General features: G+C 46.5%; 4 protein-coding genes across 4 annotated transcripts in view; 2 read left to right on the forward strand and 2 right to left on the reverse strand.

Moving 5' to 3' along the window:
• Positions 1-17: 17 nt before the first annotated feature.
• si:dkeyp-117h8.4 (uncharacterized protein LOC572032 homolog) lies at positions 18-4,422 on the forward strand. Its single transcript, XM_068593054.1, has 9 exons — positions 18-155; positions 245-308; positions 729-784; positions 921-954; positions 1,033-1,076; positions 1,161-1,221; positions 1,350-3,398; positions 4,114-4,144; positions 4,235-4,422. The coding sequence occupies exons 1-9, from the start codon at positions 69-71 to the stop codon at positions 4,242-4,244; spliced, it is 2,436 nt and encodes an 811-aa protein (XP_068449155.1). The 5' UTR covers positions 18-68; the 3' UTR covers positions 4,245-4,422.
• Positions 4,423-5,412: 990 nt separating this feature from the next.
• ppat (phosphoribosyl pyrophosphate amidotransferase) lies at positions 5,413-10,936 on the reverse strand. The gene is made up of 11 exons (XM_068592788.1): positions 10,878-10,936; positions 10,552-10,618; positions 9,470-9,676; positions 9,025-9,137; positions 8,004-8,149; positions 7,822-7,894; positions 7,580-7,731; positions 6,741-6,868; positions 6,426-6,647; positions 6,149-6,269; positions 5,413-5,558 (listed from the first exon to the last, which is right to left on the reverse strand). The coding sequence occupies exons 1-11, from the start codon at positions 10,934-10,936 to the stop codon at positions 5,413-5,415; spliced, it is 1,434 nt and encodes a 477-aa protein (XP_068448889.1).
• A 125-nt stretch (positions 10,937-11,061) lies between these two features.
• On the forward strand, positions 11,062-21,083 carry paics (phosphoribosylaminoimidazole carboxylase, phosphoribosylaminoimidazole succinocarboxamide synthetase). Its single transcript, XM_068592789.1, has 15 exons — positions 11,062-11,495; positions 11,835-12,320; positions 12,412-12,471; positions 13,075-13,734; positions 14,076-14,153; positions 14,447-14,613; positions 16,561-16,603; positions 16,716-16,913; positions 18,067-18,245; positions 18,702-18,881; positions 18,953-19,066; positions 19,193-19,276; positions 19,846-20,026; positions 20,115-20,273; positions 20,798-21,083. Exons 1-15 carry the CDS (start codon positions 11,081-11,083, stop codon positions 20,962-20,964), a joined length of 3,171 nt encoding a protein of 1,056 aa, XP_068448890.1. The 5' UTR covers positions 11,062-11,080; the 3' UTR covers positions 20,965-21,083.
• A 1,761-nt stretch (positions 21,084-22,844) lies between these two features.
• The window catches only part of LOC137795321 (GTP-binding protein REM 2-like), a 5,216-nt gene continuing 332 nt past the window's right edge, over positions 22,845-27,728 (reverse strand). The window contains exons 2-5 of the mRNA XM_068592703.1: positions 26,567-26,888; positions 26,402-26,475; positions 25,127-25,304; positions 22,845-23,851 (exon numbers count right to left, since the gene is read on the reverse strand). Of these exons, the coding sequence (XP_068448804.1) occupies positions 23,559-23,851; positions 25,127-25,304; positions 26,402-26,475; positions 26,567-26,879 (858 nt within the window). The 5' untranslated portion in view covers positions 26,880-26,888 and the 3' untranslated portion in view covers positions 22,845-23,558. The remainder of the gene's footprint in view (positions 23,852-25,126; positions 25,305-26,401; positions 26,476-26,566; positions 26,889-27,728) is intronic.

A 27,728-nucleotide genomic window follows, 5' to 3' on the forward strand; every position in this document is an offset into this window, starting at 1 on the left:
AAACCTGAGAGCGCCGTTTGCTTCGTAGCTCGCGCTACATGTTAAAACTTCTCTATTAAAGTCATTTTATGAGCAATATGGACGATGAATTCAAGTCACGACTGTCTGCAAATGGCTACAAATACAAAAGGTCGCTGGAGCGGATCATAGAGAAGGTGAGTTGACGAGGATTCCGTTTAAATCCACTGAAATCGCTGTGAAATGCGACGTTCGCTGCGTAACTTTACTGCGTTTGCTTCGCCAGTATTCCAAGCTGCAGTATCAGGATGGAGGAGTGGAGGTGAACCTGGACACCACCAGCCTGCAGGGTGAGGCCCTTTCTAGGAGAAATGCACACGCACATTCATATATGAGAGCTTCAGACTGTTAGACATCAACATGTCTTAGCAATAAATTCATTTTAATATTATAATTATGTTTAAAAAACCCAAAGAAAAGCAGGAAATCATAATACTTCATCTTTAAACTAATACATATTGTTTATAAGAATAAAAAGCTTTGTATTAAAGCAAGCGTTTTCTATTTTCTAGGTGCTATTGTCTTGCCGTCTATTTTGATATATTTTCAGTGTTTTATTTCCACTTTAACTTTTGTATTCTTGATTTAACCATGTACAGCACTTTATAACTTTTATAACTTTATTTTTTAAAGGTGCTGAGTGAATATATATTTTTATTATTATATTTAAGAGGCTGAAAAACTATGTTCTGTCTCTTTGCATAATGAAGCACTTGAACGCCACATAAGGCAGTCCAAAGCAGAGATCAGCAAGCTGGAGTCAAAGGTGTGAACACGACACAACACTCGACGCACCACATGACACACAACATGACACACAACACAGCGAGGCCCTGCAGGGCGTCGGTATTATAGATATTAAATACATGTTCATGATATTAATGCAGCGCCTGTCTCCTCAGAGCCTGAACAATGTAAGAGAGGAATCAATGAGAGGTCAGTGTTTTTTAAATTAAACTTATCAATACACAGGGATTACACATTGTATATTCATTATTAATTCTGACTCCTCAGACGTTTCCTGCGCCACGGCCCTGGACGCTGCGAGAGACTCTCAGGTAAAAAGCACAGAGTGTATTTCAACAGCTGTGCCATGAATACCCGGAAGTCCATGAACTCACCACGGTTTCATTCATCAACAGCTGGACTTCACAAACGAAGACCATGAGAGGAGTGAGACACGGCCGTCTGCGGAGGACGACGGTGAGAACGCCGACGAGCCTTTACATCGTCACGAGGCTGAACCATCCAGACGAACTGAGAAAGAATCTCCAGAGAGAGAAGGTTGTAAAAGTATGGGATGTTAAAGTTCTCCTCTTGTCGGCCTCCAGCTTCCTGTAGGATCAACTCCACCGTGACCTCATCGGAGGAGAGTCTCAGGAACGTTTCTGCCGTGGAGGTGCAGCCCGAGGACAGAGACGAGGACCTGGAGCTGAGCCTGCGGAGCCACGGCAGCTCTCTGGTGGAGCTCTACCCCGACATGATCGGCCGGATCGGGCGGGCGTGGCGCCGCCGGCACGTCTCCGAGGCCGCCGGCTCGGTGCTGAGGAGGTACCGCCGGTGGCGACGGCGGACGGGCCGAAGCGGCGGCCTCGGAGACAACACCTTCATCGTCGCTGTGAGGTGCGCTGGCGGGAACCCGGAAAACAACACTGAGGAAGATGAGGAGGAGGATACCAGAAACAGCCCCGTGAAGAGGCAGTTCATCAGGGCTGAGACCGACCCTCAGTCGCCCTTTAGGACCCTAAACCGTGTGCAGCAGCAGCAGGGGTCTCCCTTAAGGACCCTGAACCGTGTGCAACAGCAACAGTCTCCCTTTAGGACCCTGAACCATGTGCAGCAGCAGCAGCAGGAGTCTCCCTTTAGGACCCTGAACCATGTGCAGCAGCAGCAGGGGTCTCCCTTAAGGACCCTGAACCGTGTGCAACAGCAGCAGGGGTCTCCCTTAAGGACCCTGAACCGTGTGCAACAGCAACAGTCTCCCTTTAGGACCCTGAACCATGTGCAGCAGCAGCAGCAGCAGTCTCCCTTTAGGACCCTGAACCATGTGCAGCAGGAGTCTCCCTTAAGGAGCCTGAACCATGTGCAGCAGCAGTCTCCCTTTAGGACCCTGAACCATGTGCAGCAGCAGCAGCAGTCTCCCTTTAGGACCCTGAACCATGTGCAGCAGGAGTCTCCCTTAAGGAGCCTGAACCATGTGCAGCAGCAGTCTCCCTTTAGGACCCTGAACCATGTGCAGCAGCAGGAGTCTCTCTTAAAGACCCTGAACCATGTGCAGCAGCAGCAGTCTCCCTTTAGGACCCTGAACCATGTGCAGCAGCAGGAGTCTCCCTTAAAGACCCTGAACCATGTGCAGCAGCAGGAGTCTCCCTTTAGGACCTTGAACAATGTGCAGCAGCAATCTCCCTTGAGGACCCTGAACCGTGTGCAGCAGCAGTCTCCTCAGCGGTTGTGTTGGGATCAGCCCCGGCCGGTCCTTGTGATGGACTTATCTGACCCCTCCGAGACCTTCGGCGTGTCCGAAGCGTCCCGGCTGGGAGACCGGCCCTCCTCGTGCGCCGTCAGTCCCTCGAGACCTCGCCGCCCCGCCGCCGCCTACGCAGCGGAAACCGCCAAAGAGAGACTTGCCGTCTACGGCTCCCCGGTGAGAAAGATGATGATGATGATGGAGACCAGTCTCAGTAGATCTCCTCAGGGCTTCCCTAGAAGCCCCAAAACGTATTCTGGTGAAAGTTTTTCCAGAGAGCCTTGGAGGCCCAGGATAACTCCCACCGCTCTGCACAACCCGGCTGTGCCGCTGAGGACGCTCCACCTTCAAGACGGCCATCCTTCCCTCCGCCCACAGCTGCGCTCGCCTCAGTCGCCGGCGGCACCGTCGGGTCGCCGCCCCGGGCTCCGCCGGCACCTTTCCTTCGACTCGTCCCTGCCGTCGATCCGCGTCTCCGACTCCCCAAAGAAGCTCGACGAGGACTTTCTGAAGCTCTACCACAAGTTTGTGTGCCAGAGCAAATCCTCCTTCTTCAACCGGCACCCCTGCCGCCTCTGTGCCAGCAGAGGCCCGTTCTTCTCCTCTTCCTCCTCCTCCCTGGCGGCGCTCTCCCTGTCGCCCCACCGCTCCCTCCTGAGGAAACGCCACAGGGAGTTGGACCGGGACGACCCTCCACGGTCCAAGCGCCACAGGGACGAGTGTTCCCTGTCCTCCCCCGGCTCCCAGCGCCACGGGAAGGAGGTGCTGAGGCGCCTCCTCTCTCCGCCGGCCGAGTGCGGCCTCTCCCACGGCGCCGCGTTTCAGAGGTTCGACCCTCGGCATCGCGCCGCAGATCAGGACGCCTGGATGAGCCGGCGCCGCCACGTGTCTGCAGCCGACTGCTCTGGGACGGGTGAGCCTCCTCTTTAAACTCTCAAAACCCAAGACTGAGCGATTGTTCTATAAAACTGTAAATCATAGCTTGTTTTATGAATGGAAAGCCTAAAACTGCTGCGTTTGGACGTATTGAACACCATAAGTATATAAATATACAAATGAAATATATGGTTTTGTACATGAGAAAATTCAAATAGCCCCAATGGGTCCGATTGGGAACCCATAGGGGCTTTTTGGAACCATTGGGTCTATTGGGTCCTATTGGAGGTCCTATTGGGGCACCATTGGGTCCCATTGGAAACCTATTGGGAACCCATTGGTGCTATTTGGAACTATTGGGTCTTATTGGGGAACCATTGGCTCTTATTGGGGAACGCATTGGGAACCCATTGGGGGTATTGGGGAACCATTGGGTCCTATTAGAGGTCCTATTGGGGCACCATTGGGAACGCATTGGAGGTCCCATTGGGGCACCATCGGGGAACCCATTGGGGCACCATCGGGGAACCCATTGGGGCACCATCGGGGAAACCATTGGGGCACCATTGGGAAACCATTGGGTCCTATTGGGCCTGAATGTTCTCTGTACTAAACCCTCTCTCACTTTATTCTGCTTCACTTTATCAAAGTCAACCTTTGCAGACAGAATGTTCACATGTTCAACTATAATCTGGATTAGAGTAATAATCCTCCTGAAAGTGATTTTCCTCGTTATGTTCTTCATCCAACAGGAAGTTCACTCAGCAGACGCTTCTCCCCCAGGTGACTACATTGAATCCTGATGATGTGCAGTTTGTTCTCTGAACTTTAAAAGTGTTTCTTAATCGTTACCCGTCTTTGTTTTTCCTCCAGGAAATGGTGAAGAGGGAGTTCATCCAGAGAAGTTTCTTCTGTTTGTTTTCAATCCAGATGTTTGTTTCAGTTTGGATGTTTTTAATCCTTCCTTGTGATTTCATGCTCCAGTTTGAAGCTTTTAACTGGGGTATGTATAATACATAATTATCAAAGTACTTACAGCCTCGTGATTTATTGATTATATAGATGTGCATAATAAAAATGTCAAACACAGTAAAATAAATAAATAAACAGAGATCAAATACTCATGTGCAGTTTTTTCTGTTTATTATTCAACATTTCTGTTATATATTCATGTTTTAAAGTTAAGAAAACAAAATATCCAGCAACAAAAGAGCGTCATGCTCTTTGTTTTTAGGTCGACGGTAGAAAAGTAAATGTGAGGAACATAAAAGACAACTTTTTGGTCACGAGCCTTGTGCGTTTTTCCGACAGTAAACATCTAACGCTGCCACAACATCTGGAATGTGAAATATATCCTGATAATACATTTACAAAGTAACCCTAAAAACACAATAAGCATCGGTGTGTTGTGGTGAGCCGTGACATGAGGACGTAGTAAACAGACCAACAGTTATGAAATGTAACATTTACAACTAAAAGGGACAGTACCCAACGTGTAGAAGTGTGTCTGAGGTTTTACTGCAAAGTGATGTTCTATCTTCACCTCCAAGCTGTTATCTCTGCACACACACCAGACTCCATTCACAAAAACACTGATTTAACCTCTCAGAGCTCAGGAGCTGCTGCTCTGCTGCTGCATCACACGCTGGTGTGTTTGTGTTGTTGTGAGACTTTAGTGAATCTGAATCAACTCTTTAAGACACCGAAGTCACACAACAACACAAGCGCACTATCAGGTGATTCAGCGGCCTGCGTTCTCTGAAAGGTTAAATCACTGTTTTTGTGAATGGAGTCTGGTGTGTTTAGCGATAACGGCTTCAGTTCAACATCAAGGTAAAGTGAAGATATTTTACATTTCTCTCAAACTGATTATTTCAGGTTTCTAAACAAAGGAATAAACCCGACTCTCATACAACCCCACTTCACAACATCTCCATCTCTTTTCAAGTGAAAGGACCCGAGCAGGATGTCTCCCATCTGGAGAAAGTGTATGCTCTCTGTCGTTAGCGCTTCACTTCATTCGTAGAAGCCCCCCGAGGTGACGATGTGCGTCACCACTCCAGCTCCACTGGGTATTTCCCGGTCAGGCAGGCGGTGCAGTGGCCGACCTTCCCGCTGGACGTGTTGCTGGAGCCGATGCCCTCCTGCACGGCGGACACCAGGCCCTCCACGGTCAGGTACTTCACACTGGCTGCACCTGCACGACACGATAAACCATCAGAATTACTTTTTAAAAGAAAGAGGCTCAAAATATCAGCAGCATACATACATCTATATAAATGTTTATTCTTTTAATCAAACTATTGTCTCATTTATTTGTGTCATTTAAGGTTTACTGTATGCTTTGAATCCTCATTGTTAGTTTAAATACTACATTTTATCATTTTATTTACTGTTTACACACATTTCACACAATGTTTGCTCATGGAAATATGGTTAAAGTCATGAACTGTGGTCTAAAGTCATGAAAATGTGTTTAAAAGCCATGAAATGTGTTTTAAAGTCATAAAAATGTGGTTAAAACTCATGCAATGTGGTTAAAAGTCATGGAAATGTGGTTAAAAATAATAAACAATGTGTTTAAAAGTCATGAAAATGTGGTTAAAAGTAATAAAAAATGTGGTTAAAAGTCATGAAATGTGTTTAAAAGTCATGAAAATGTGGTTAAAAGTAATAAAAATGTGGTTAGAAGTAATACAAATGTGGTTAGAAGTAATACAAATGTGGTTAGAAGTAATACAAATGTTGTTAAAAGTCATGAAATGTGGCGTGTCCAGCGTATGGTACCGATGTATCCGGCGATGTCCTGGAACTCCGGCTTGTTGGCGATGAGCTCCTCCTTGGTGGGAATGTTGATGCCCATGTAGCACGGGAAGCGGATCGGCGGCGAGGCGACCCGGATGTGCACCTGCAGACGAGAGCGTGTGCGTATTATTTAAGACAAAAACACCAAAACCAGCACCAAAAAAAGTGCACGTCATTGTGTTTTATGCGTCGTGTTCTCCTGGAGGCTCAAGTTGCCACATTGTGTCAACATTGTTGCAACAACTCGTCTCTCACGGACCTCGGTGGCGCCGGCTTCCTTCAGCAGCTTGATGATGGGCGAGATGGTGTTGCCCCTTACGATGGAGTCGTCCACCAGCACCACGCGCTTCCCGGCCAAGTTGTCCGTCAGGGCGCCGAACTTCTTGGCCACGCCCAGCTGCCTGAGGCGGGTGTTGGGCTGGATGAAGGTTCTGCCCACGTAGCGGTTCTTGCACAGAACCTCAATGTACGGCAGCCCGGACTGAGAGAGGGGGAGGAGGGAGAGGAACAGAGTGAGAGAGGCCCGTCAGGTGGTCGGTGTGAGCCGGTGGTTCGCTTCCCGCCGTGTACCGACCTGCTGGGCGTATCCCAGAGCAGCGGGCGTCGCCGACTCCGGCACGGTGCTCACCAAGTCGGCGTCCGTCGGCGCCTCGATGGCCAACTGCCGGCCGCAGCGCTGCCGCACGGTGTAGACCATCTGCCCTGCGTTTAGAAATGTATTCATTTAATTACTAGATTAATTATTTATATTGTATTTTTAAAAAAAATCATATTTCTGGTATCGATTGATTTCATCCATTGTGCCGTTGTCTTGCTTTTTTTTCTCTCCATGAACAGGTAACTTTTCATCAGGGAACAACAAACAGTGTTCAGTGTAAGGGTCCCTGTGAGGGACAAGCCACGCCTTCTTCTGTCCATGTTCACAGTTAAAAACATTCAGAAACAGTGAGAGCATGTGAAGCAGCATCCAGTTCATCAACACGATGAACTGCGTCAGTATGTTTTTATTGTCTGCCGTAGGCAAAATGTATCTGGTTTCCTGTTCTGAGATACGGTGCTTTTATTTTGAAGGCGTAAAACGGAGTCGCATGGCGTCATTTAACCGTCTTAACGGACAATTTTGGATGAAAATTAGATAAATAAACGTTATTAGCTTTCCCCCGAAGAGGCACAAGGTTTAAATTGGAATTGTTGTTGTTTTAAGGTAGTTAGCATAAGCGTTGGCTACGTATATATGCTAGAGGAGTACGCTAACAATTAGTGTTTTTTTGTGCCTTTACACAGCTCTACTGTTGGTTTTGGAATAATTAAAACATTAAAATCATCAGTCAAAGTGAAAGACCATCAGTCGGAGGGATAAACGACAAAATCCTGATTAATTATTCTACGTTTAGGGTCAAAACAGTTCCTAACCTTCAAAGATGGAGTCCGGTCGGGCGAAGTAGACGTACTCGAAGATGCAGAAGGCCGGGAGCTCGCCCTCGGGCTGCGGCACGACGCTCAGCGACTTCACGCCATGCTTTGATATCTGGACGATCTCGCCCGGTAACACCTCTCTGTAGTACCTGAGCACCAGGAAAGGGGGACATGGGAATCAATCACCCACAATGCATCACTCGTAACGCAGAACACGTGGTTTGAAAACAGAAACCGACTTGGCGCCGATGGACTGGAAGCTGCAGGACTCTGAGGACACGACCCAGGCCTCAGTGTCCTCCTCTCCGGCTCCTGGAGAAAGGAAAGGAGACGAAGAAGGAGGTTAATCCTCCAGCAGCCGACACATCGCACCTCTGATGGAGGGATGACATCAGCAGGTAGAAGGCAGACGGGTGAACACCTGAACTGTGCATCTTGGAGACGGGCACGATGCGCCCGATGCAGAGCGGCCGGTTCCCGTACGGGTCCCTCACGGCGTAGACGACGTCTTTGAACATCACGAGCAGCGAGTACGCCGTGGGCGTCTCAGACATCAAGTTCTTTATCCTGCAGGACGGAGAGAACGACCACGGGGCTTTACATGGGACAGACTCTCAATAAATAAATGAGTTTTTATATATATATATATATATATATATATATATATATATATATATATATATATATATATATATATATATATATTTATATATATATATATATATATATATATATATATATATATATTTATATATATATATTTATATATATATATAAATATATAAATATATATATATATATATATATATATATATATATATATATATAAATATATATATATATATATATATATATATATATATATATATATATATATATATATATATATATATATATATATATATATATGTTTAAAAATATATATATAAAGAATTATATAGATATATATCTTTTATAACATGAATAAATATACATTTTTATATCATACATAAATATATAGATTTAAGCATAAGCATTTTTTATTACATAAATAAATATATTGACATAATAAAAATATTTACATATTTATGTATATAATAAAAATATATTTATTTATATAACTAAATATATAGATTTTTATCATATGAATAAATATTGTTTTATATTATATAAATATATATTTATGTAATAAAAAATAAAATGTATTTGTGTATAATACAAATATATATATTTATATAATAGCAAAACAAATCTTGATTATATACAAAAATAAATACATATATTTTTGTATTACATACATTATTATTTATGTATATAATAATGTATATATATGTATATAAAAAATATATTATAAAAATTATTTAAAAATATATATATATAAGTTTTTTACATTATATATCCATTATTTATGTTTATTATTATTTTTTTAATGTTTTAATTCAAAGTAAAAGCTGGACTCGGACCTGGCGACCCAGTCCGGTGCGCCCTGCTCCTCCATCGGCGGCGTCAGCGCCAGCAGCTGGGTGATGAGCTCGCTGTCGGAGCTGGTGGAGAGGCCCACGCCGTGCCGCATGACCTGCAGGGCGCGAGGACGCACCCACAAGATGGAGAACGGGTCATTTCATGCACGCTAATGTGCTAGCTAGCTAGTTAGCTAGCTGGAAATTTAAAAAGATAAAAGCTTCCAGAATGTAGAAAACGATGCTCTCGTGTGACTCTTTTTAGCGACTTAGCTTGCTAGCTAGCCAGCTAGCTAAGCCGCTAAAAAGAGTCAGACTCAAGCAGCGTTTTCTACATTCTGGAAGCTTTTATCTTTTTGAATTTCCAGGATTCGAGGCAGTTCAGTCAACACTCACTTGGTCTTTGAAAGAATAAAGTCATTTCACACACACACACACACACACACACCTTCTTCCGCAGGGCCTCGGCGTTGACCAGCTCTCCGTTGTGCGCCACGGCGATCTTCCCGTGCAGCGTGTCCACCACGAAGGGCTGGCAGTTCTGCAGCTCCGAGATGCCGGTGGTGGAGTAGCGCGTGTGGCAGATGCCCAGGTTTCCATAGCGCAGCTTCAGCAGCGCCTCGGGGGCGAAGGCCGTGCTCACCAAGCCCATCCCCTAAAACACACAACCACACACGAGGCTTCAGCCACACAACGACTTCTTTCACAGTAACTTCAGTGAAACGCTTCATGTCTCTCATGCAAGCAGCTCGTCCTGTGTTCGTAATGCTTTTATAAAACATAAAGAACATTTAAAACATTTGTTATGTTCGCTTTATTGCATATTTGTATTAGTTTTTTCTCCACAATGACCACTTTGAGTAACTTATAAATCACATTATAACAGTGATTATAATGCATTATAATAAAAGATGATAAAATGTATTAAAAATGAGAATTATAATACAGTATTTTATTTTTAATATTAGAAAGAACGACAACCTGACCTTAAGTCACAATTAAATGCTTTTATTATAAAGTCTGAATACTTATGAGGTTTTATAACTAGCTTATTTTTCACTGTATCACTTAATGTTTTAAAATTAATGTTTTTCAATCTTCTTTCCTTCTGCATTATGTTTTAATGCTTTTATATAAATGTAATGTATTCCTTGTTGTTGAAATGTGCTCTACAAATGAACTTTGCCTTATAACAAGTCATTTGTCACCATCAGCATCTCTTATTGCGCTGCGTTTATCATCTTTATTGCATGTATATTTATTAAATTACTCTTATGTTCAACGCACTTAAAATAAACACTTGACTCTGGTTATAAGTTTGCTTATGGTGCGTTATGAACCTGCATAACTAGTATCAGTAACTAGTAACTAGTAAGGTCAGAGGGTGAAACCAGCTGGAAGGAGCCGTTGTGGGTCAGTGTGTTTGTGTGCGTTTGCTTTATTTCAACGTGAAGCAGATGAAACCTTCCCCCTGCATCTGAAGTCCATAAACTGGGCAGCAGCAGCAGCTCCCAGTCAGCTCCCAGTTACCTTGTGGACCACGTATGTGGGGGGACTGGCCCCGTTACTGGTGACGATCCCGGCGCTCTCCTGACCCCTGAGTGGGCGACAAGAACAAACACACAACAGAATTAGATTGAACGCGAGCGAGTGATTCACTTCTTTTGCACGCTCTGCAGCGGCGAAGACGCCAGCTGGAGAACGAGCCCCCGAGGCGGTTTGAACTGGTTTGTTTGGAGCGAGCGAGCGGCCCCTCCCCCCCCTGAACAAAGTGGAAAGCGGCTGCTTCTCTGCGGCGGAGAGAGTCGCCTCCGCTGCAGCTTTTCAGCCAAATACCAAGCTGCTTCTCGGATTACCGCCGGCCCCGCCCCCTCGCCACGCAGCTTAAGCCAGTGGTGAGGCTGCTCTCCGGCATGGAGGCGTTGCTCTCAGGCTTAGCCGCCTGGTTGCCTAGGGAACCAGGCGGCAGAGACAGAGGGATTGGGGAGAAGGAGAGAGAGAGAGAGGGAGGGAGAGGGAGGGAGAGAGGAAAAAAGCGTTTCCAGGTCAGCTCAGAAACATGGAGAGAGCGGCAAAGAGACAAAGAGGAGGCGACGGCGAGGTCGGCGTGGCGGGAGCCGGCCCGGCCGCGGGGAGGCGGTGGGGGGAGGCCGAGGTGCTCGCTCTGGTGGCGGCGTGGGACGAGGCGGGAGCGCAGCGCGCCGACGCCAACGCCGCCGACGGCGCCGCCGCCAGCCGAGCCACGTTCGAGTCCATCGCGCTCCGTCTGAGGAGGCTCAGCGTGGTGCGCGGCTGGTGGGAGTGTCAGGACAAGTGCAGGAGCCTCGGCCTGCAGAGCGGCGAGGCGGCGAGGGCGAGCCGCCGCGGCCGGGAGGGGAGGCCGGTGGAGGAGGAGGAGGAGGAGGAAGAGGAGGAGGAAGAGGAGGAGGACAATCAAAGAGGGGGCTGCACTCCTTCTGTCCCGACGCAGGAAGGTAACGTGTGGAAGGTTTTAGTCACAGTGGCTGAAAAAATGTGAGAAAAACTTTTGTCTGCTCGACAATCTGAGCACAACAAAACATTGTGTTACTTATTTTATAGACTTTAAAATAATTTGAGTGCACAACAAAACATTGTGTTACTTATGTCATTGATTTTTAAAATAGTTTTAAAATGTTTCTGTCTTTGCGTGGATCCAAATAAAGAAGTCAAGTTCCAACTTGTTTCTTCTTTTATTAACAAACTAAACCAAGTGTCTGTTTCTGTACACACACACACACACACACACACACACACACACACACACACACACACACACACACACACACACACAGGTGTGAAGGGTCTCCTCCCCCGGCCGCTTCCGTTGGCGCTGGGCGTGGCCGAGGAGGGCGGCCGCCACTGGACGGACGACGAGGTGCGGGCGCTGCTGTGCGTCTGGGCGGACCGCCGCGTGCGCGAGCGCCTCAAGTGCACGCTGCGCAACAAGTCCATCTTCCAGGAGATGGCGCGGCAGATGCAGAGCGCCTTCGGGGTCGTGCGCAACTGGAAGCAGTGCCGCACCAAGTACAAGAACCTCAAGTACGACTACAAGACCGCCAAGAGCGCGCACGGCGGCGCCGGAGGCGGCGGCGGCGGCGCTGCTGGGGGACCCGGGAAGTACATGAAGTTCTTCGACGAGGTGGAGGCCATCCTGCTGGACCGCGGGCTGGACAACGGCTCCACGGAGATGCAGAAGAGGCTGTACGACGGGGAGGCGGCGTCGGGGAGGCCAATGGCGCCCGAGAGCGAGAGCGAGGTCGTCATCGAAATCGACGACGGTGCGTTTTCTGGTTCTGGAACTGATTTGTTTTCACGTTTCGGGGACAGAAAGAGGATTAAAATGTCTCGACTCTGGTTTTTTATCTTCAGACGACAACAGTGAGGACTACGACGTGGACGGAGACGGGGACGCCAAATGGAGAGGAACTGGTACGGTCGCTTCAGGGCGGTTTGACCGCTTCTTGTGGACATGGGTTTCGGGAGTCTGTGTGGTCATTTTGCATCCCTTTGTGGTCATGTGTCTCTTCGTGGTCATTTTGCATCCCTTTGTGGTCATGTGTCTCTTCGTGATCATTTTGCATCCCTTTGTGGTCATGTGTCTCTTGGTGGTCATTTTGTAGTTGTTGCATCCCTTTGTGGTCATTTTGCATCCCTTCGTTGTTTTGTCTTTTTGTGGTTATTTTCTTTGTAGTTTTGGAGTCCCTTTGTGGTCATGTGTCTCTTTGAGGTCCTTTTGTAGTTTTTTGTTTGTCCCTTTGTTGTTGTGTGTGTTCCTTTGTCGTCATTTTGCATCCCTTTGTAGTTTACAGTCTCTGGTAATTTTGTGTGTCTCTTTGTGGTGGTTTTGTGTTCCTTTGTAGTCGTTTTGAGTCCCTCCCTGGCAGTTGTGTGTCCTTTAGTGTGACATTTTGTAGGTACTGGGGTCCAGACCCCTCAGGTGACTCGTCCCTCCCCGACTGCAGCGTCCGGCTTATGCAATCTCTCCCGGTCTTAATCTCTCTTAGATTAATCTCTCCACGTTATTCCCTCCAGAGGCCCACCTCCCGCTCTCGGACCCGTCCGGCGCCGAGCAGTTCCACGTGGTCACGGTGTCGGACACGGGCCGGAACTGGAGCGACCAGGAGGTGCGGGCGCTGATCCGGGTCTGGGCCGACGAGCGCGTGTGCCGGCAGCTGGAGAGCTCGACCCGGAAGCGCGACATCTTCGTCCAGATCTCCAACCGGCTGATGCAGCAGGGCATCGAGCGCGACTGGAAGCAGTGCCACACCAAGTACAAGAACCTCAAGTACCTGTACCGCTCGCTGCAGCGGGGTAAGAGCGACGCCGACGCCGACCCCAGGCGCCTCATGAGGTTCTACGACGAGGTGGACGCCATCATGAACCGAGCCGCCGCCGCCGGCAGCGGCTCGCCGCGCGACGCCGACAAACGCGGAGACGACTCGGGGAGACTGACGGCGTACGAGGGCCGCGAGGAGAACGACCGCGATCGGGTGAACGTGGCGAGATTGGTGGGCGGGGCCACGGTGGGTGGGGCTATTGTGGGCGGGGCCACAGTGGGCGGGGCCACGGAGGACCGAATGTGTGGTTCGGATTTCGTCGCGTCGAAGAGCCGCGACGTTACGCCAAAGAACGAGGAGCCGAGGACGCACTCGGCCCGGGATCTCCGTCTGGATCGACAGCAAAGATTAATGAGTGAGTTCAAGATGATGATTTGGTTCATATATTCTATATTTATTATATAGCTTTGTTTTAACTTCATTAAATCATTTAAAAAAAAACTTATAATACTAAAACTCAAGTAAAAAATTTTTTTAATATATTTGTAGATTTTCTTTTACATGATTACAATAATTGTGAATGTGTGTGTGTATATATATATATATATATATAAATAAATTAATATATATATATAAATTAATTAATATATATATATATATATATATATATATATATATATTTTTTTAAATTTATATATTTTTTTTAAATCAAAGTCTGTTAATTAAAGCACTCTGTGACTGAGTGTTTGTCTGCAGGCTCGTCTGAACTCTCGGTGAAGAGAGAGGAAATCTACCCGGCGACCAGAAGGATGAAGAGGAAAGCTGAGGACCGAGGTTTGAAACGCCCCTTCAAAGTAAAATCACTGGTCACGTGACAGGAAGTCTCGTCTTAATGTCCGACGGGGCGAGTCCTGTGATGCTCCACCACGCCGCCTCGTAATTAGATCACGTCCAAATAGAAATATATAAAAGAGTTCATTGTTTCCTGCTGTCAGGAGGAAACAAGTAGAGGAGACTCTAAATCTAAAATGTGGACTTTATAATGTTTTTTATGATTCTTAAAGTGTCTGAGAAGTTTTTAAGCACTATAGAAATAAAATGTATGATTATTTTGTATTAATAATTAGATCCCCTACTGGACGTTGCACTCCAGACGCCCGCCAAAAAGATGGCCGCCGGCTGCGACGAGGCGGCGGCCCGCTGCAAAGAGGAAGAGCCGGATCACATCCCGATCATGAAGATCAACTCTGTGCGCTCCATCGCCTCGACCACGCCGCCGCCGCCGCAGAGAGAGGTAACGCCTCCTGACACGAGTCCTCGAACACAACTACACAGAACACGCTGAGGGATTAGAGAATATCCGGACGTCGATTAATCGAGTTTCTGATGGGCAGAGAATTGATCCGCTCATCGTTTTAGTGAAAAATACAAAAAAAGCAAAGTTACACACGATAATAAACTAAATTAGTGTTTTGGGATTAATGGTCGATTTAAATGTAATTTATTGGGGATGATTAATTCATTCATCAATGCAAATAATAAATAAAATAGATTTGCACTCTACGTCTTATAATATTCTACATTATATACATGAGGACATTTATGCAGTGTAACAAATTACATTTACTTAAGTGTACTCAAGTACTATTCTGAGGTAGTATCTTCCATTTTAAGATACTTTTTCTCATCAAATATTGCATTTGTTGACTTTTACTACATTTGGCAGATTCAGACGAGCACTAGACATTAACATCAACAAATAAATATGATGTAATATTATAGAAAAATATCAAACTTTAGTGATTGGAAAGTCTCAATCCACCCAATAAACACCTAAAGTACTTTTACTTAAAAGTACTTTTTACTTAAAAGTACTTTAGGTAAAAGTACTTAAAGTAAAAAACTGATTTGACCCGAGAGCATTAAGCCATGTTGAAGTTTCCCGTTGTTGATGTATTAGAGCCGAAGGTTTTTACAGAGGGAATTATGATTTATCTTCTTGTCACTCCATACATGAGAAAATACTGTCAACAGACATGAAAAACACAACTTTTCTCCATGTTTTTAGTCCTAAAATGTGATATAACTTTACTTATAACAAACCCCTACGCATGAACACTCAGAATATATACGTGGGAATGAAAGAGTGAAGTTTGGAAGACTCTCCAGATGAAGAGGGTCACGACATGACCTCATGGATATCACCGAGACACTTCATCACTCACTAATATGATGTATTGTGTTACATGCTGTGCTTAAATATGCAAATGAGGAGTTACGCTATTTGAATTCAGGAGGAATAAACAGACAAAAGTAGTAAAATCAACGTTTTCTTTCCACTAGCCTGAAAGAAGACGAGTTATGGAAGATAAATAGAGCACAAATAAGAATAAAAAAGCTACTTTGTTGCCACTCCCCGGGCCGAAAACACATTATTTGAACTTCTTTTGATCTTTACACACACACCGACTCACCTGTGCTGGATCGCCACGAGACCCAGCGTCAAGACCTGCGCGACCTCCAGCTGCGTGGGCCACTCTCCCGTGGCCACGCAGCCGAACACCCCGCACTCCTCCCCGATGCCGGACGCCTCAAACTCCATCCGGCAGCCGCGCGAGCTCCGTGTGTGTGTGTGCGTGTGTGTGTGTTTGTGTGTCCGCGCGCGAAGCTGACGCTGTGGACCGAGCACGTGCGAGGTGTGGAGAGATAGAGGGAGAGAGAAACGGCAGTAAGCGTGGACTTAAAAAAAAAAGAAGTTGTTTAAACAACACGCGCCCCTGAAACTGACATCACGTGCATTAAACCCCACGTGGTGTCTCAATGCGTATCTGATCAATCGATTCGGTCCGGATTGTTCCCTCTTGATACCCGTATGTGTTGTTGTTTTGTTTTAAATCAATCACGTCTTCCTGTCACGGATGAAAAAATAAAATGGGGGTGTTTTTTTTAGTTCGGCGGACAAAACTCCGGAAAGGTTTTTCTTCTTCGCGAAATACCGGGAGTTGAAGCATCTCCTCCCCGCCCACTCCTCTTACCACGTGGTGACCAATGCGCTGCTGTGATTGGTCGCTCGTGTGAGCTCCCGCGATGTGATTGGCTGCCGGAGCACGTAAGACAGACTCCCACTTCCGTCTTTCCTCTGCTTCCTCTGCTGCCCGCCTCCTCGCTGTCTCCTCATCACGCAACTTTTTTTTGTGTGTCAGTCTTTTCACAAAGTTGCTTTTCACGTTTGTGTTTTCAGAGTTGCCGTGAGACGCAGAACAGCAACATGGCCGCCACACCAGGTACAGACAGGTCCACGAAAAATGACATGTGCGAATAGTTTTGCACCGTTCCATATGTTTTTTTTGTTTTTTTTTGTGTGTGTGTGTTTTATTGTTGTTGTCGTGTTTGCAGAACTAAATGTCGGGCAGAAGCTCACCGAGGGGAAGACCAAGCAGATCTTCGAGCTCGCGGATCAGCCCGGGCTGGTCCTGGTCCAGTCCAAGGACCAGATCACTGCCGGCAACGCGGTGAGGAAAGACCAGATGGAGGGCAAGGCGGCCATCGCCAACAGAACCACGAGCAGCGTGTTCCAGCTGCTGCAGGAGGCCGGTGAGCAATGCATAGATATTTACATATTTATTTATGTGTTTTATTCATATATTCAGTTGCTGGATCAGTTGTGAGGAGCTCAGCCAGGTGCAGGTGTGTTGCAACGTCCCTCCCCCCCAGGCAACTTTCCCTCATGGTGAGAAACTGTCACTGTGGGCTGAAGCCAGAAAGGTGTAATTATGAATGCTTATGGTGTTTATTCATATGAGTACTCACACGCAACTACTTTTTTTTTTTGACTGATCAAATGCAGAAAGCTGCAAAGTCGCAGCAATGCAACCAGTGTTGTAAAGTCTAATGAGGTCACTGAGGTGACTTTGGGCCTTTTATGAATTTGAGAAAACTTGTAAAAAAGACTAAAATACATACATACATAATTTAAATAATTGAGATGTTAAGAAACGCATCAATATATTTCCCCTCTCATAATGTATGTTTTAATAATATGTCCCTTTGTAGTGGACATCTTGCAATCTTCAGCAAATTGTGCCTTTTTAATGTACTTCTGTAAAATGATTTTAAAAAAGTATATCTTTTTAGTTCTTATTGGAAACTAACATTAAACATGTTTTTTTTAAGTCTCTGTTCCTCATCCATTTTTAATAATATATTATCTGTCTCCCTTTAAAAGGTTAAATCGCACGTTGGCAAATTGCTTGTTTAGTCCGATTTTTAAACTTTTTTTTAACAAGATAACAGCAAATACTCTGCTGGGAACCAGATCACTTTTTATTGCTGAAACCCAAATAGTTGGCAGTTAATTGTCCGTCAACTGGATTGTTTCAGCTCCACAGAAAACATCATGTCATCGCTTTTTTTTTACCCTTTTTTTTTCATTACATGTGCACATTTTGTACGAGTCGTTTACCCCTTTTATCTCGTGGAGGAGCACGTTGAACATTTAGGCTCCAAAGTTAACTCTCGTCCTTGTCTGTTTAATTTAATAATTTAATTCTGTTGAGCGCAACCCTCATGCCGCTCATGAGCAGGTCTTGTGACTTTGGGAAGGGTCTGATGTAATCAGCCAGAATGTGACCGACACGGCAACACATTTAATCTTTAGATAGATATACTTTAGGGACACGAGCCAACGTGGAGCTCGTCCTGCTGTGATTAATGTCTGAGGTTCTTCCTCCTCCTCTTCCTCCTCCAGGCATTAAGACGGCCTTCGTGAAGCAGCACTCTGACACGGCGTTCGTCGCCGCCCGCTGCGAGATGATCCCCATCGAGTGGGTTTGTCGCCGGGTGGCGACCGGATCCTTCCTCAAGAGGAACCCGGGGGTCAAGGAGGGCTACCGCTTCTCCCCTCTGAAGATGGAGATGTTCTTCAAAGTGAGTCCGAGATCTCTGGGAGGCCACACCGAATTAATTATAGAGCAACTTCTGTTTTTTTATTGCAGACGGGCTGCAATCTATTCCCTCGGCAACTCCTCATCGCCAATTAACACATGAAGCAAAACTTCTATACAACCAGAGGAGTCGCCCCCTGGTGGTCAGGAGAGAGAATGCAGCTTTAACACATGAAGCATAGACTTCTATACAACCAGAGGAGTCGCCCCCTGGTGGTCAGGAGAGAGAATGCAGCTTTAACACATGAAGCATAGACTTCTATACAACCAGAGGAGTCGCCCCCTGGTGGTCAAGAGAGAATGCAGCTTTAACACATGAAGCATAGACTTCTATACAACCAGAGGAGTCGCCCCCTTTGACACAAATGTCAGACAGTGCGTTAAAAGTGACCGTGAAGTTCCGCATTGTTGACTCAAAGTGTCTGCGTCTTCCCGACAGGACGACGCCAACAACGACCCCCAGTGGTCGGAGGAGCAGCTGCTGGCGGCCAAGTTCTCCCCGGCCGGCCTCGCCGTGGGCCAGTGCGAGGTGGACGTCATGAACCGCAGCACCGTGGCCATCTTTGAGATCCTGGAGCGGTCCTGGGCCACTCAGAACTGCACGCTGGTGGACATGAAGGTACGCGGCGGCGCCCTCTGCTGGTTCATCTGAACGCATTTAGGATTTTAAGAATCCTTTTTTGCTCGCAGATCGAGTTCGGGGTGAACGTGAAGACTCAGGAGATCGTCCTCGCCGACGTGATCGACAACGACTCGTGGCGGCTGTGGCCGGCTGGAGATCGGAGCCAGCAGAAGGACAAGCAGGTCAGGACGAGCGTCTGTTCTTACGGTCATGGAAAACATTGTCAATCCACTGGTCAACATGTGTCTGAACCCTGTTCTTAAGGAATATAACAGCTGAAACAACCCTTTTATTCCGCTTGTTTCCAGGTGTACCGCGATCTCAAGGAAGTGACCCCTGAGGCCATGCAGACGGTGAAGAGGAACTTCGAGTGGGTCTCTGAGCGGGTCAAGGTACAACGAACCCAAAGCTGCTGTTATCAGGACGAGCTTTTGTTTGCTTCTCATCAACATTTTAACAGGCGCTCACAGTTCCTTGTTAATCGTTATCTCAGCTTTGTTGCTCTTTAAGAAGTTCTTAAAAAAGGCCTTTAAGAAGTTGTTAGTTCCTTCCTCCAGGTGCTGGATCGCTTTTATGATTTACTTTTTTACGGTTGACTTGTTTCTATGAACTCAAAGTCTTAAAAGAAGACTTTTCATTCTCTTAAGCGCGAAAAGTCTGAAATGATATGCGTTATTTCTCAATCGACTTAAGTCCCGCCCTGGAACGCTGACCTGCCAATCATAGCGTAGCATTGGAGAGATTTCAGTAAAAAAAAAAGTTTTTCTACCACACAGAAGTATTTCACCCCCTGGTGGTCAGGAGAGAGATTGCAGCTTTAACACATGAAGCATAGGCTTCTATACAACCAGAGGAGTTTAGCCTTTTCAGTAGTTTCTGCTGCTCCACTTGTTATAGTCCGGTATGACTAAAGTCAGTTGTTTCTAGCGTTTCTCTGACGCGTTGGTTGCTTCGTCTCCAGCTGCTGCTGGAGCGCCCGGCCGGCGGCAGGGTGGTGGTGCTGATGGGCTCCACCTCGGACCTGGCTCACTGTGAGAAGATCCGGAAGGCCTGCACCTCCTACGGGATCCCCTGCACCCTGAGGGTCACCTCGGCCCACAAGGGCCCGGACGAGACGCTCCGCATCAAAGCCGAATACGAAGGTGTGCGTCGCTTCTTGTCTTTGTGTGTTTTTTTTAAAGCGAGCGTTCTGTCCGTCTCGTCGTCTTTAACATATTTCTTGGTCCTCAGGCGACGGCGTTCCCACCGTGTTCGTGGCCGTGGCCGGCAGGAGCAACGGCCTGGGCCCGGTGATGTCGGGCAACACGGCGTACCCCGTCATCAACTGCCCGCCTCTCACGCCGGACTGGGGCGCGCAGGACGTCTGGTCCTCTCTGCGCATGCCGAGCGGTGAGAGACGTCTTCTTATTGGTCCACGTGGGAGTTTAACAGGTTGTAGGCGTGGACGAGACGAGGAATTCATTTCATTAAATAACTAAATCCGTACGCGCAGCGAACGCCTCGGCTCTCTCCCCTGATAGACGTGACTTTATCTTCTGGGGAAACTTTGTGGTTTTGGCAAACTCCTAAAGATGGCGAGGAGAATCCTTCTCAGATATACCATCTACATCTATCCTGATTGGGGGATGATGGATTTTAAAACTTATTTTTATTTATTTTTTTAAATGAAGGCAATTTTATGTAAAAAAAAAAAATATATATATATTTTCTTATTAGATTTTTTGTAAAATAATATTATTATTTAAGAAATCCTTAATTCAAAAGGTCCCTCAATCTAAGACTGACATCACTTGTTTGTGTCACATGACCCGTGTATCATTTACTTTAGTTATTGTACTAACAAACACTTTTAAATGTTTATTTCTTCCCTGACTGTATACCTCCTCTTCTTCCTCCTCTTCTTCCTCCTCCAGGTCTCGGCTGCTCCACCATCCTCTCCCCGGAGGCCGCGGCTCAGTTCGCCGCTCAGATCTTCGGGCTGACCGACCACCTGGTCTGGAGCCGGCTGCGCGCCTCCATGCTCAACACCTGGGTGTCTCTCAAGATGGCCGACCAGAAGCTGCAGGCCTGCACCCTGTGAGGCGGCGCCGGGGGTTCGAGCCCCTTCAGGGCTGCGCTCGTGTCTTTTTGTTTACCATTTTAAAAAAAAGTACTTTTCTCACAAATCATTCCATTAAAAATAGGAACTAATGAAAAGCTGCTGGTCGTTTCATCTCATTTCTGGATGTTTGTTGGTTTCTCACTCCTTCTCCTGTGAGATGTTCAGGGCTCTGACTCTTTGGGAGATGAAGGCGCCGGCGTTCACTAAATGAGTTTCACCTGTGAGTTTACTGCTGTGACGTCTGCTGTCAGAGGAATAGTTCTGCACACGAAAACCTTAAAATACTTTTCTTCCAACACAGAATATTGAAGCTACAGCTAGTTATCAAAAACCTTAATACTTGTCTTTTTACACCGACTTCTGACTTTATTTGAGCGTTTGACCTCAAGACTTTGACCCCTTTCCCACAAACCTAAAGAGAAAAAGAATTGTATATTTTAAGTGTCCACTCATCCATTCATCACTGAAACATTAACGCTGTTCATCCCCATCAACACGACACTTAATCCTCTTTGTGTAGCATTCAATTCACTCACATTTAGTTTTTTATAAACTTGTTTTAACAAATAAACACAAATATTTTGAAAAACGTTTATGACTTTCTTTATATTAAACATTATGTTGAGTTGTCTGGGTCTGGTCTTCATTAAGGACTTCACTCTTCACATTTAAGTTTAATCTCGTGACTTTCATGTCTGGTACTCGTGAGTTAAATGATGAATAGTTTCTATTTTTGTCTGATCCTTGGCTAGCTGTCCCCCCTCCCACTGTCTCTATGCTAAGCTAATGCGTTGCTAACTATTGTGGCCGAGGTCTCAAATCACTTTCTAGAGTTAAAGAAATTGCTTTGAAAGACTTTTTCAAATGTATTTTTATTGAACTTGAAGTGTTTCTCCATCAGGATTATTTTCTTGTACATTGAAGTGAAATAATTTGGCCCTGATATGAACCAAAATGTTTTTGTTTTTTCTATGTATTTGGTTTCTCTTTTAACTTATAGAGATAAAACTCAAATTCAAAAGCTCATGTACGTAAAGGAACAATTATTTTTTCTTTATAGCTGCAGTAAAAAGTATTTAGTGTCCTATTAGCACCCACAAATCCTGTCTTCTCTCATGGTCTTCGTCATCTTCATCGTCTCGGCTGTGGAGGCTCAACTCGGCCGCCAGAGGGCGCCCTCGCCTCGCGCTGAACGACTCCCAAAATCTTAACCTTTCAGTCTGTTCCAGCAGAGATGAGTCAGAGTATCATGATGCCACTGTTTTCTTTCTGTTCTTGTACTTCTGTTATAGCACAGCTCTCCCCTTTGATAACAAAGGACGAGCATAACGACCTGTGATGTGCAGGAGCTTTGTTCTGGTGTGGGAGGATGGAAGTGGGAGGAGAGAGAGAGAGAGAGAGAGTGTAATAAAGCTGATTTCTGACATGTTACATATGAAAAAGAAGCAATTGAACTGCATGAGAACCGGCTTTCCCGTCTCTAAATCCGTTTGCAGGATAAAAAAAGATCTGAAATGAATAGTATGTGTACGTCTCCCTGATTTCACGTCTCCTTGACAACCGTAGCATGGCAACAATCGCGCCGTACACAATAATCCATCTCTTACTGCTGTGCTCTGCAAATCCAGTCTGAAGCTCAAAAACCCTCTTTTTTTATATACATATTATGTATTCATCTGCTTGCTGGCACTGTTTTACCGCTCTTAACCCACGTGTGTGTGTGTGTGTGTGTGTGTGGTTTCACCCTGAGCTGAAGTGTTGCATGAGATCAACGCTCTCCTCGTCAATAATAACATTGTGCGACAACTTTGATGCAAAAACAGAAACCAGAGACAAACAGACTTTTTTTAAGACTCAAAAAAAGAAAAAAAAGCGATTTATTGATCTCTGAGGTGGTATTTATGCGTCAGTACTGTAGTATAGTTTATGTACATGTATTTGATCTCTCGTGTACAAAAACATCAACTCCTCCATTGTCCCGCTGTCGTTCTTGCACTTGCACATCTTCCCCTCTTTTTGTGGCTACCGTAAAAGTCGCGTTACGAGCCGCTACGACCATCGGTGGGTGTCGCCGCTAGCTCCCCGCTGTAGCTAGCTAGCGCTGCTGCTAGCACTCCACCAGAGCTTTCATGCCTGCTCTGCTGCTAGCCCTCCTCTAGCTGCCTGCTAGCTCCCCGCAGTAGCCAGCTAACGCTGGCCCTAGAGCTCCGCCAGCTCTGCTGGTAGCCCAATCACTAGCTCCCCGCTAAAGCTCCCTGCTAGCTCCCCAATAATCACCGAAGGTAACGGGACCAGCCCCGGCTCGACGCCCGACTCGGGCAGCGGGGACGCGGGCAGCAGCAGCGGCAACAGCGTTAGCTTGCTACAGCGGGTAGCTAGTTGAGATCTGGTGGAGAGCTAGCAGCAGCACTAGCTGGCTACAGTGGTGAGCTAGCAACAGCGCTATCTTGCTACAGCGGGAGACACCGACCGAAAGTAGGAGCGAGGCTTGTACCCCAACTTTTACAGTACGCTACGTCACCTCCGGCATCATCCGTTAAGCCCCGCCCCCTGCCCCGCCCCTCGCCCCGCGATCACAGGGCCCCCAGGTCGTGGCACGAGCGCGACTTCTGCCTCAGGAACTTGCCGGCCTCTCGCTCCCGCGGGTAGCGCGGCACCAGGCTGGACAGGAAGCGCTTGGCGCGCGAGGTGATGCTCTCGCGCTGGCCGTCGCCGCCCATGTCCTCGGCGCTCGCCCCCGGGGGCCACGGGGTCTGGCCCCTGGCGAGCCGCACCGCGCAGTCCAGGAGCTCCGGGGTCCGGTGGTCCAGGGAGGCCGAGATCTCCAGGTACAGGCAGTTGAAGAGGGCGGCGCTGGACATGGCCTCTGATGTGGAGAGGGGGGGGGGGGGGGGGTGGTAAACAATATTAATATAAATTAAATAGCAATTAATAAATATAAAGACAAAGAGCTGGAATTAAACCAGGGACGATGCAAATATGTGTGATATCAAAGATACAACGAAGAAGAAGAAACTAAAGGTTTGAAACGGTTTCCACTTCCTGTTTGGGAAGGGGGCGTGGCTACGGAGGCCCCGCCCCATCCATACCTTATTTACACAGATGGTATTATTCACCTTATTTACAGCACAGTGAAATATTTACTTACTGCAGAATCTCAGCTCTGTGCTCGGATGTTGTTTTTTGCCGCCGCGCACCTCGGGGATTGTGTAGTTAACTTCTCACCCAAAGTTTTCATGTACAAAGACTTTTTATCAAAAAACAACGAGCGCCCGAAGTAACTCCGAAAATAACCGCGGATGCTTTTTTGCACACTGGAGACGATTTTACCTCCGTCTGCTCTGCCAGAATAATCTCCTCAAGGTTTGTGCAACGAACCCATGGGGTCAGCCTCAATAACAATGAATAATAACAACAAAAACACACACATAGTGAAGTTCACACACAGCAAGCAGTCTGTGAAGGCGGGTTCAACCGTTTGTCTACAAACGTTGAAAACACCCCAAAATGTTTTTTGTCATATTTTCAAATACACATATTTGTGGATTTATTCAAAGCAAAGACATATTTGTGCGTGCACACGCAATATATTTGTGAATCCTATTAATTAACTTGACAATTTTGATTGCATTTATTTAATTGTTGAACTATTTGTGTGTGCGTGGAATCATATATTTTTGTGTAAATCACCCAAAACAATTGTGAAACCTTCTGTGTGCATATTGTTTCCATTAATATTGAGACTCATCTGACCACAAACAGTTAGATTCTGAAAAATATCATGGTTTAGGTTTGAATAAAACTCTTTCTGGCAGAATTCCTGGCAGGAAACTTCTTCCATGTGCGTGTATTTTGTTCTCTTTTAGTCATTTACAATGAATATTGGAGGAAATACTTGGTTTAAGGACCGCTATACACAAGCTGTGTGGTAACACAACTGCACAGCATCGTAGCGCTGCGTGAACGTGGACCTGATCGCTCTCCTGCTCCAAATGGAACCGGAGGAAGCCGAAGACTCTGACATTTACATTTTGCACATTTTTCCCGCGACGTCGGTGTTTGCGGACGGACGTGAAGCGCTGAGAATGTCAACGCTGGAAAAGGTCAAAGGTGAAGGAATAGGAAAAGGTTCCTGGAGCACCTTGAGAGGTGACCTCACGGGTGCGGACGAGGTCGCTCTTGTTGCCCACGAGGATGATGGGGGTTTGCGGCTGCGTCTCCCTCAGCAGCAGCCGCAGCTGAGCGGTCCGGTGGAAGCTCCGCCGGTCCGTCACCGAGAACACCAGAACGCCGACCTCGCACTGCAGCGCCGACAGATCCTGAGGGACAGGAGAGTTATGATGACATTAAATATGATATGCTAGTTTGTATGATGTTATATTAATGAACAAAACACATTGCAGTCAAACGAATCATGAGGATAATGTCAAACATTATCATTTATCACAGAGTTTCTCTAGTGCCCAACGTATCAATACATCAGCATATCAATACATCAATAATATATGTATATAAATATATGTATGTATAGTTTTATGCAGCAGGTGGACCTAAATTTCAGAGCCGATCATGCAGATGAACAGGAAACACGTTTTAAAAATCACGTGAAAAATATGCCTAAAATATGTTTAAAATAGGTCTCGATTGTGTGCTTTCTAGGTTGTTTTTCTGTTTGGCACATCTGCTCTCTCTCTCTCTCTCTCTCTCTCTCTCTCTCGCTCTCTCTCTCTCTCTCTCTCTCTCTCTCTCTCTCTCTCTCTCTCTCTCTCTCTCTCTCTCTCTCTCTCTTGTGTTGCACTCCAGGGAAAAGAGGAGAAAAGTGTGTAAAAACAACCTGATAATGAGATTTTAATCCCTGTAGATGAAGCAGACGTTTGTCCTCTTTATGCCACAGTTTCAGTTCCAGTGACGCCAATAAAACATATGCTCCACATGTAGAGGATATGATGTCTGCAATATGCCTAAAATATGCTTAAAATGTGTTTAAAATGTCTAAAATATGTTTGAAATATGTCTGAAATATGTTTGAAATGTGTCTAAAATATGTTTGAAATATGCCTAAAATATGTCTATGTGCCTAGAAATTGTCTGAAATATGTCTAAAAAATGTTTGAAATATGTTTGAAATGTATCTAAAATATGTTTGAAATATGCCTAAAATATGTCTAAAATATGTCTAATGTGTGCCTAAAATATGTCTAAAATATGCCTAAAATATGTCTAAAATATGCCTAAAATATATCTAAAATATGCCTAAAATATGTCTAAAATACGCCTAAAAATTGTCTGAAATATGTCTAAAATGTGTTCGAAATATGTCTAAAATATGTTTGCAATATGTCTAAAATGCGGCTCGGTGGCCTCGGCGTCTCTCATGAGGATCGGGGCCGTGAGGATCGGGGCCGTGAGCGCTCACCTGTCTCCAGTTGTCAAAGATAACGATGGTGCTCTCCTCGTCGTCCACGGTGACGGCGCGCACGTGGCCCTCCCCTGAGGAGAGGCAGAGCAGCGGTTAGGTCTCACCTGGGAGGCGGGCGCGTGTTCGCGGAGGCGTTCGGCCTCTGAGTCCGCGCTCTCGCACCGTCAGAGTCCACGGACGCCGTCCTGTCCGCGTCCCCGGCGAGCGCCACGGCCAGCGAGGACTTGCCCACGCCGTTCTGCCCCAGCAGGGCGATCCTCAGGGGCCCGTCGGGCCGGCCCTCCACGCCCAGCGCCGGGGGCTCGTCCGAGGCCGGGCCCGAGCCGCCGGGCTGAGCGGAGATGGAGGTGGAGGCCGCCGCCGCCGCCGCCGCCCAGTCGCAGTCGTCGTGGACGGCTTCCTCTCGCCGCAGCTGGTGCTTTATGGGCAGCGGCGTGCTGCCTCTACGCGCCGCCTGCGCGCTGGACAGAGTCATGCCGTCGCTCTGGAGGAGAGAGGAGCAGCAAGCGACATGTAGCTCCTGTTAGCACGTAGAGGAGCAGCAGGCTACATCTAGCTCCTGTTAGCACGTAGAGGAGCAGCAGGCTACATCTAGCTCCTGTTAGCACGTAGAGGAGCAGCAGGCTACATGTAGCCCCTGTTAGCACGTAGAGGAGCAGGAGGAGGAGCCTGCACAGCTCACAGAGTCCTGAGACGGTTAACACAACACAATTGAGCTGAGCTATATAGTCTTTGTTCAACCTTCAGCTAGCTTTTTTATTGCTTTATTAAGATTAGTACATGCTCTAGTATGCATTTACTAGCAGTTAACTATTTCTTCTGCATGGTTTATTAACAGTTAATGATTCTTTCTGCATGGTTTATTAACAGTTAAGTATGCTAACAGGCGTGTTGTTAACCAGCACCGGGGAGGCCCCTGAACACATCATCCTGCAGCACTAAGCCTGTCATCCAGTCACGGTTCAGGCCGAAACAAAGGATGTATGTACGTTATCCAAAAATAGTTGGGATGACATCATTCGGGTAAAACAGTCACAAAAGACACAATGAAACTCCTGTAAACAGACCATAACACAACGCCGTGAACACAACACCATGAACACAACACCATGAACACAACAGCGACCTATTTTTACTGGTCAAATTGCAACACAAAAAAACCTCCCACGAGGTGATGATCATGATGATAAAGAACATCTTTCACATTGTACATTTGCGATTATAGAAACACACACACACACACACACACACTCACACACAAACACACACACACACACACACACACACACACACACAAATTCTCCCTAATTAGGCAAAAGTTGGA

Source organism: Clinocottus analis, unplaced genomic scaffold (genome assembly GCF_023055335.1).
Source record: "Clinocottus analis isolate CAN_PGR_092001 unplaced genomic scaffold, fCliAna1.0.p SCAF_28, whole genome shotgun sequence".
In the NCBI taxonomy this organism is placed as follows: Eukaryota; Metazoa; Chordata; class Actinopteri; order Perciformes; family Cottidae; genus Clinocottus; species Clinocottus analis.

Excerpts from the sequence above, each read along its gene's own strand:
- si:dkeyp-117h8.4 (XM_068593054.1), top strand. The coding sequence starts at position 69 with ATGAGCAATATGGACGATGAATTCAAGTCACGACTGTCTGCAAATGGC. Across the intron at positions 309-728 it reads GGACACCACCAGCCTGCAGG|CACTTGAACGCCACATAAGG; the intron begins GTGAGGCCCTTT and ends TGCATAATGAAG. Across the intron at positions 1,077-1,160 it reads ACGCTGCGAGAGACTCTCAG|CTGGACTTCACAAACGAAGA; the intron begins GTAAAAAGCACA and ends ATTCATCAACAG.
- ppat (XM_068592788.1), bottom strand. The coding sequence starts at position 10,936 with ATGCCGGAGAGCAGCCTCACCACTGGCTTAAGCTGCGTGGCGAGGGGG. Across the intron at positions 9,138-9,469 it reads CCGAGGCCCTGCGGAAGAAG|GTCATGCGGCACGGCGTGGG; the intron begins GTGTGTGTGTGT and ends CGCGCCCTGCAG. Across the intron at positions 6,869-7,579 it reads ACCGGACTCCATCTTTGAAG|GGCAGATGGTCTACACCGTG; the intron begins GTTAGGAACTGT and ends TTCTAAACGCAG.
- paics (XM_068592789.1), top strand. The coding sequence starts at position 11,081 with ATGGAGAGAGCGGCAAAGAGACAAAGAGGAGGCGACGGCGAGGTCGGC. Across the intron at positions 14,614-16,560 it reads CGCCGCCGCCGCAGAGAGAG|AGTTGCCGTGAGACGCAGAA; the intron begins GTAACGCCTCCT and ends TTGTGTTTTCAG. Across the intron at positions 20,274-20,797 it reads CTCTCTGCGCATGCCGAGCG|GTCTCGGCTGCTCCACCATC; the intron begins GTGAGAGACGTC and ends TTCCTCCTCCAG.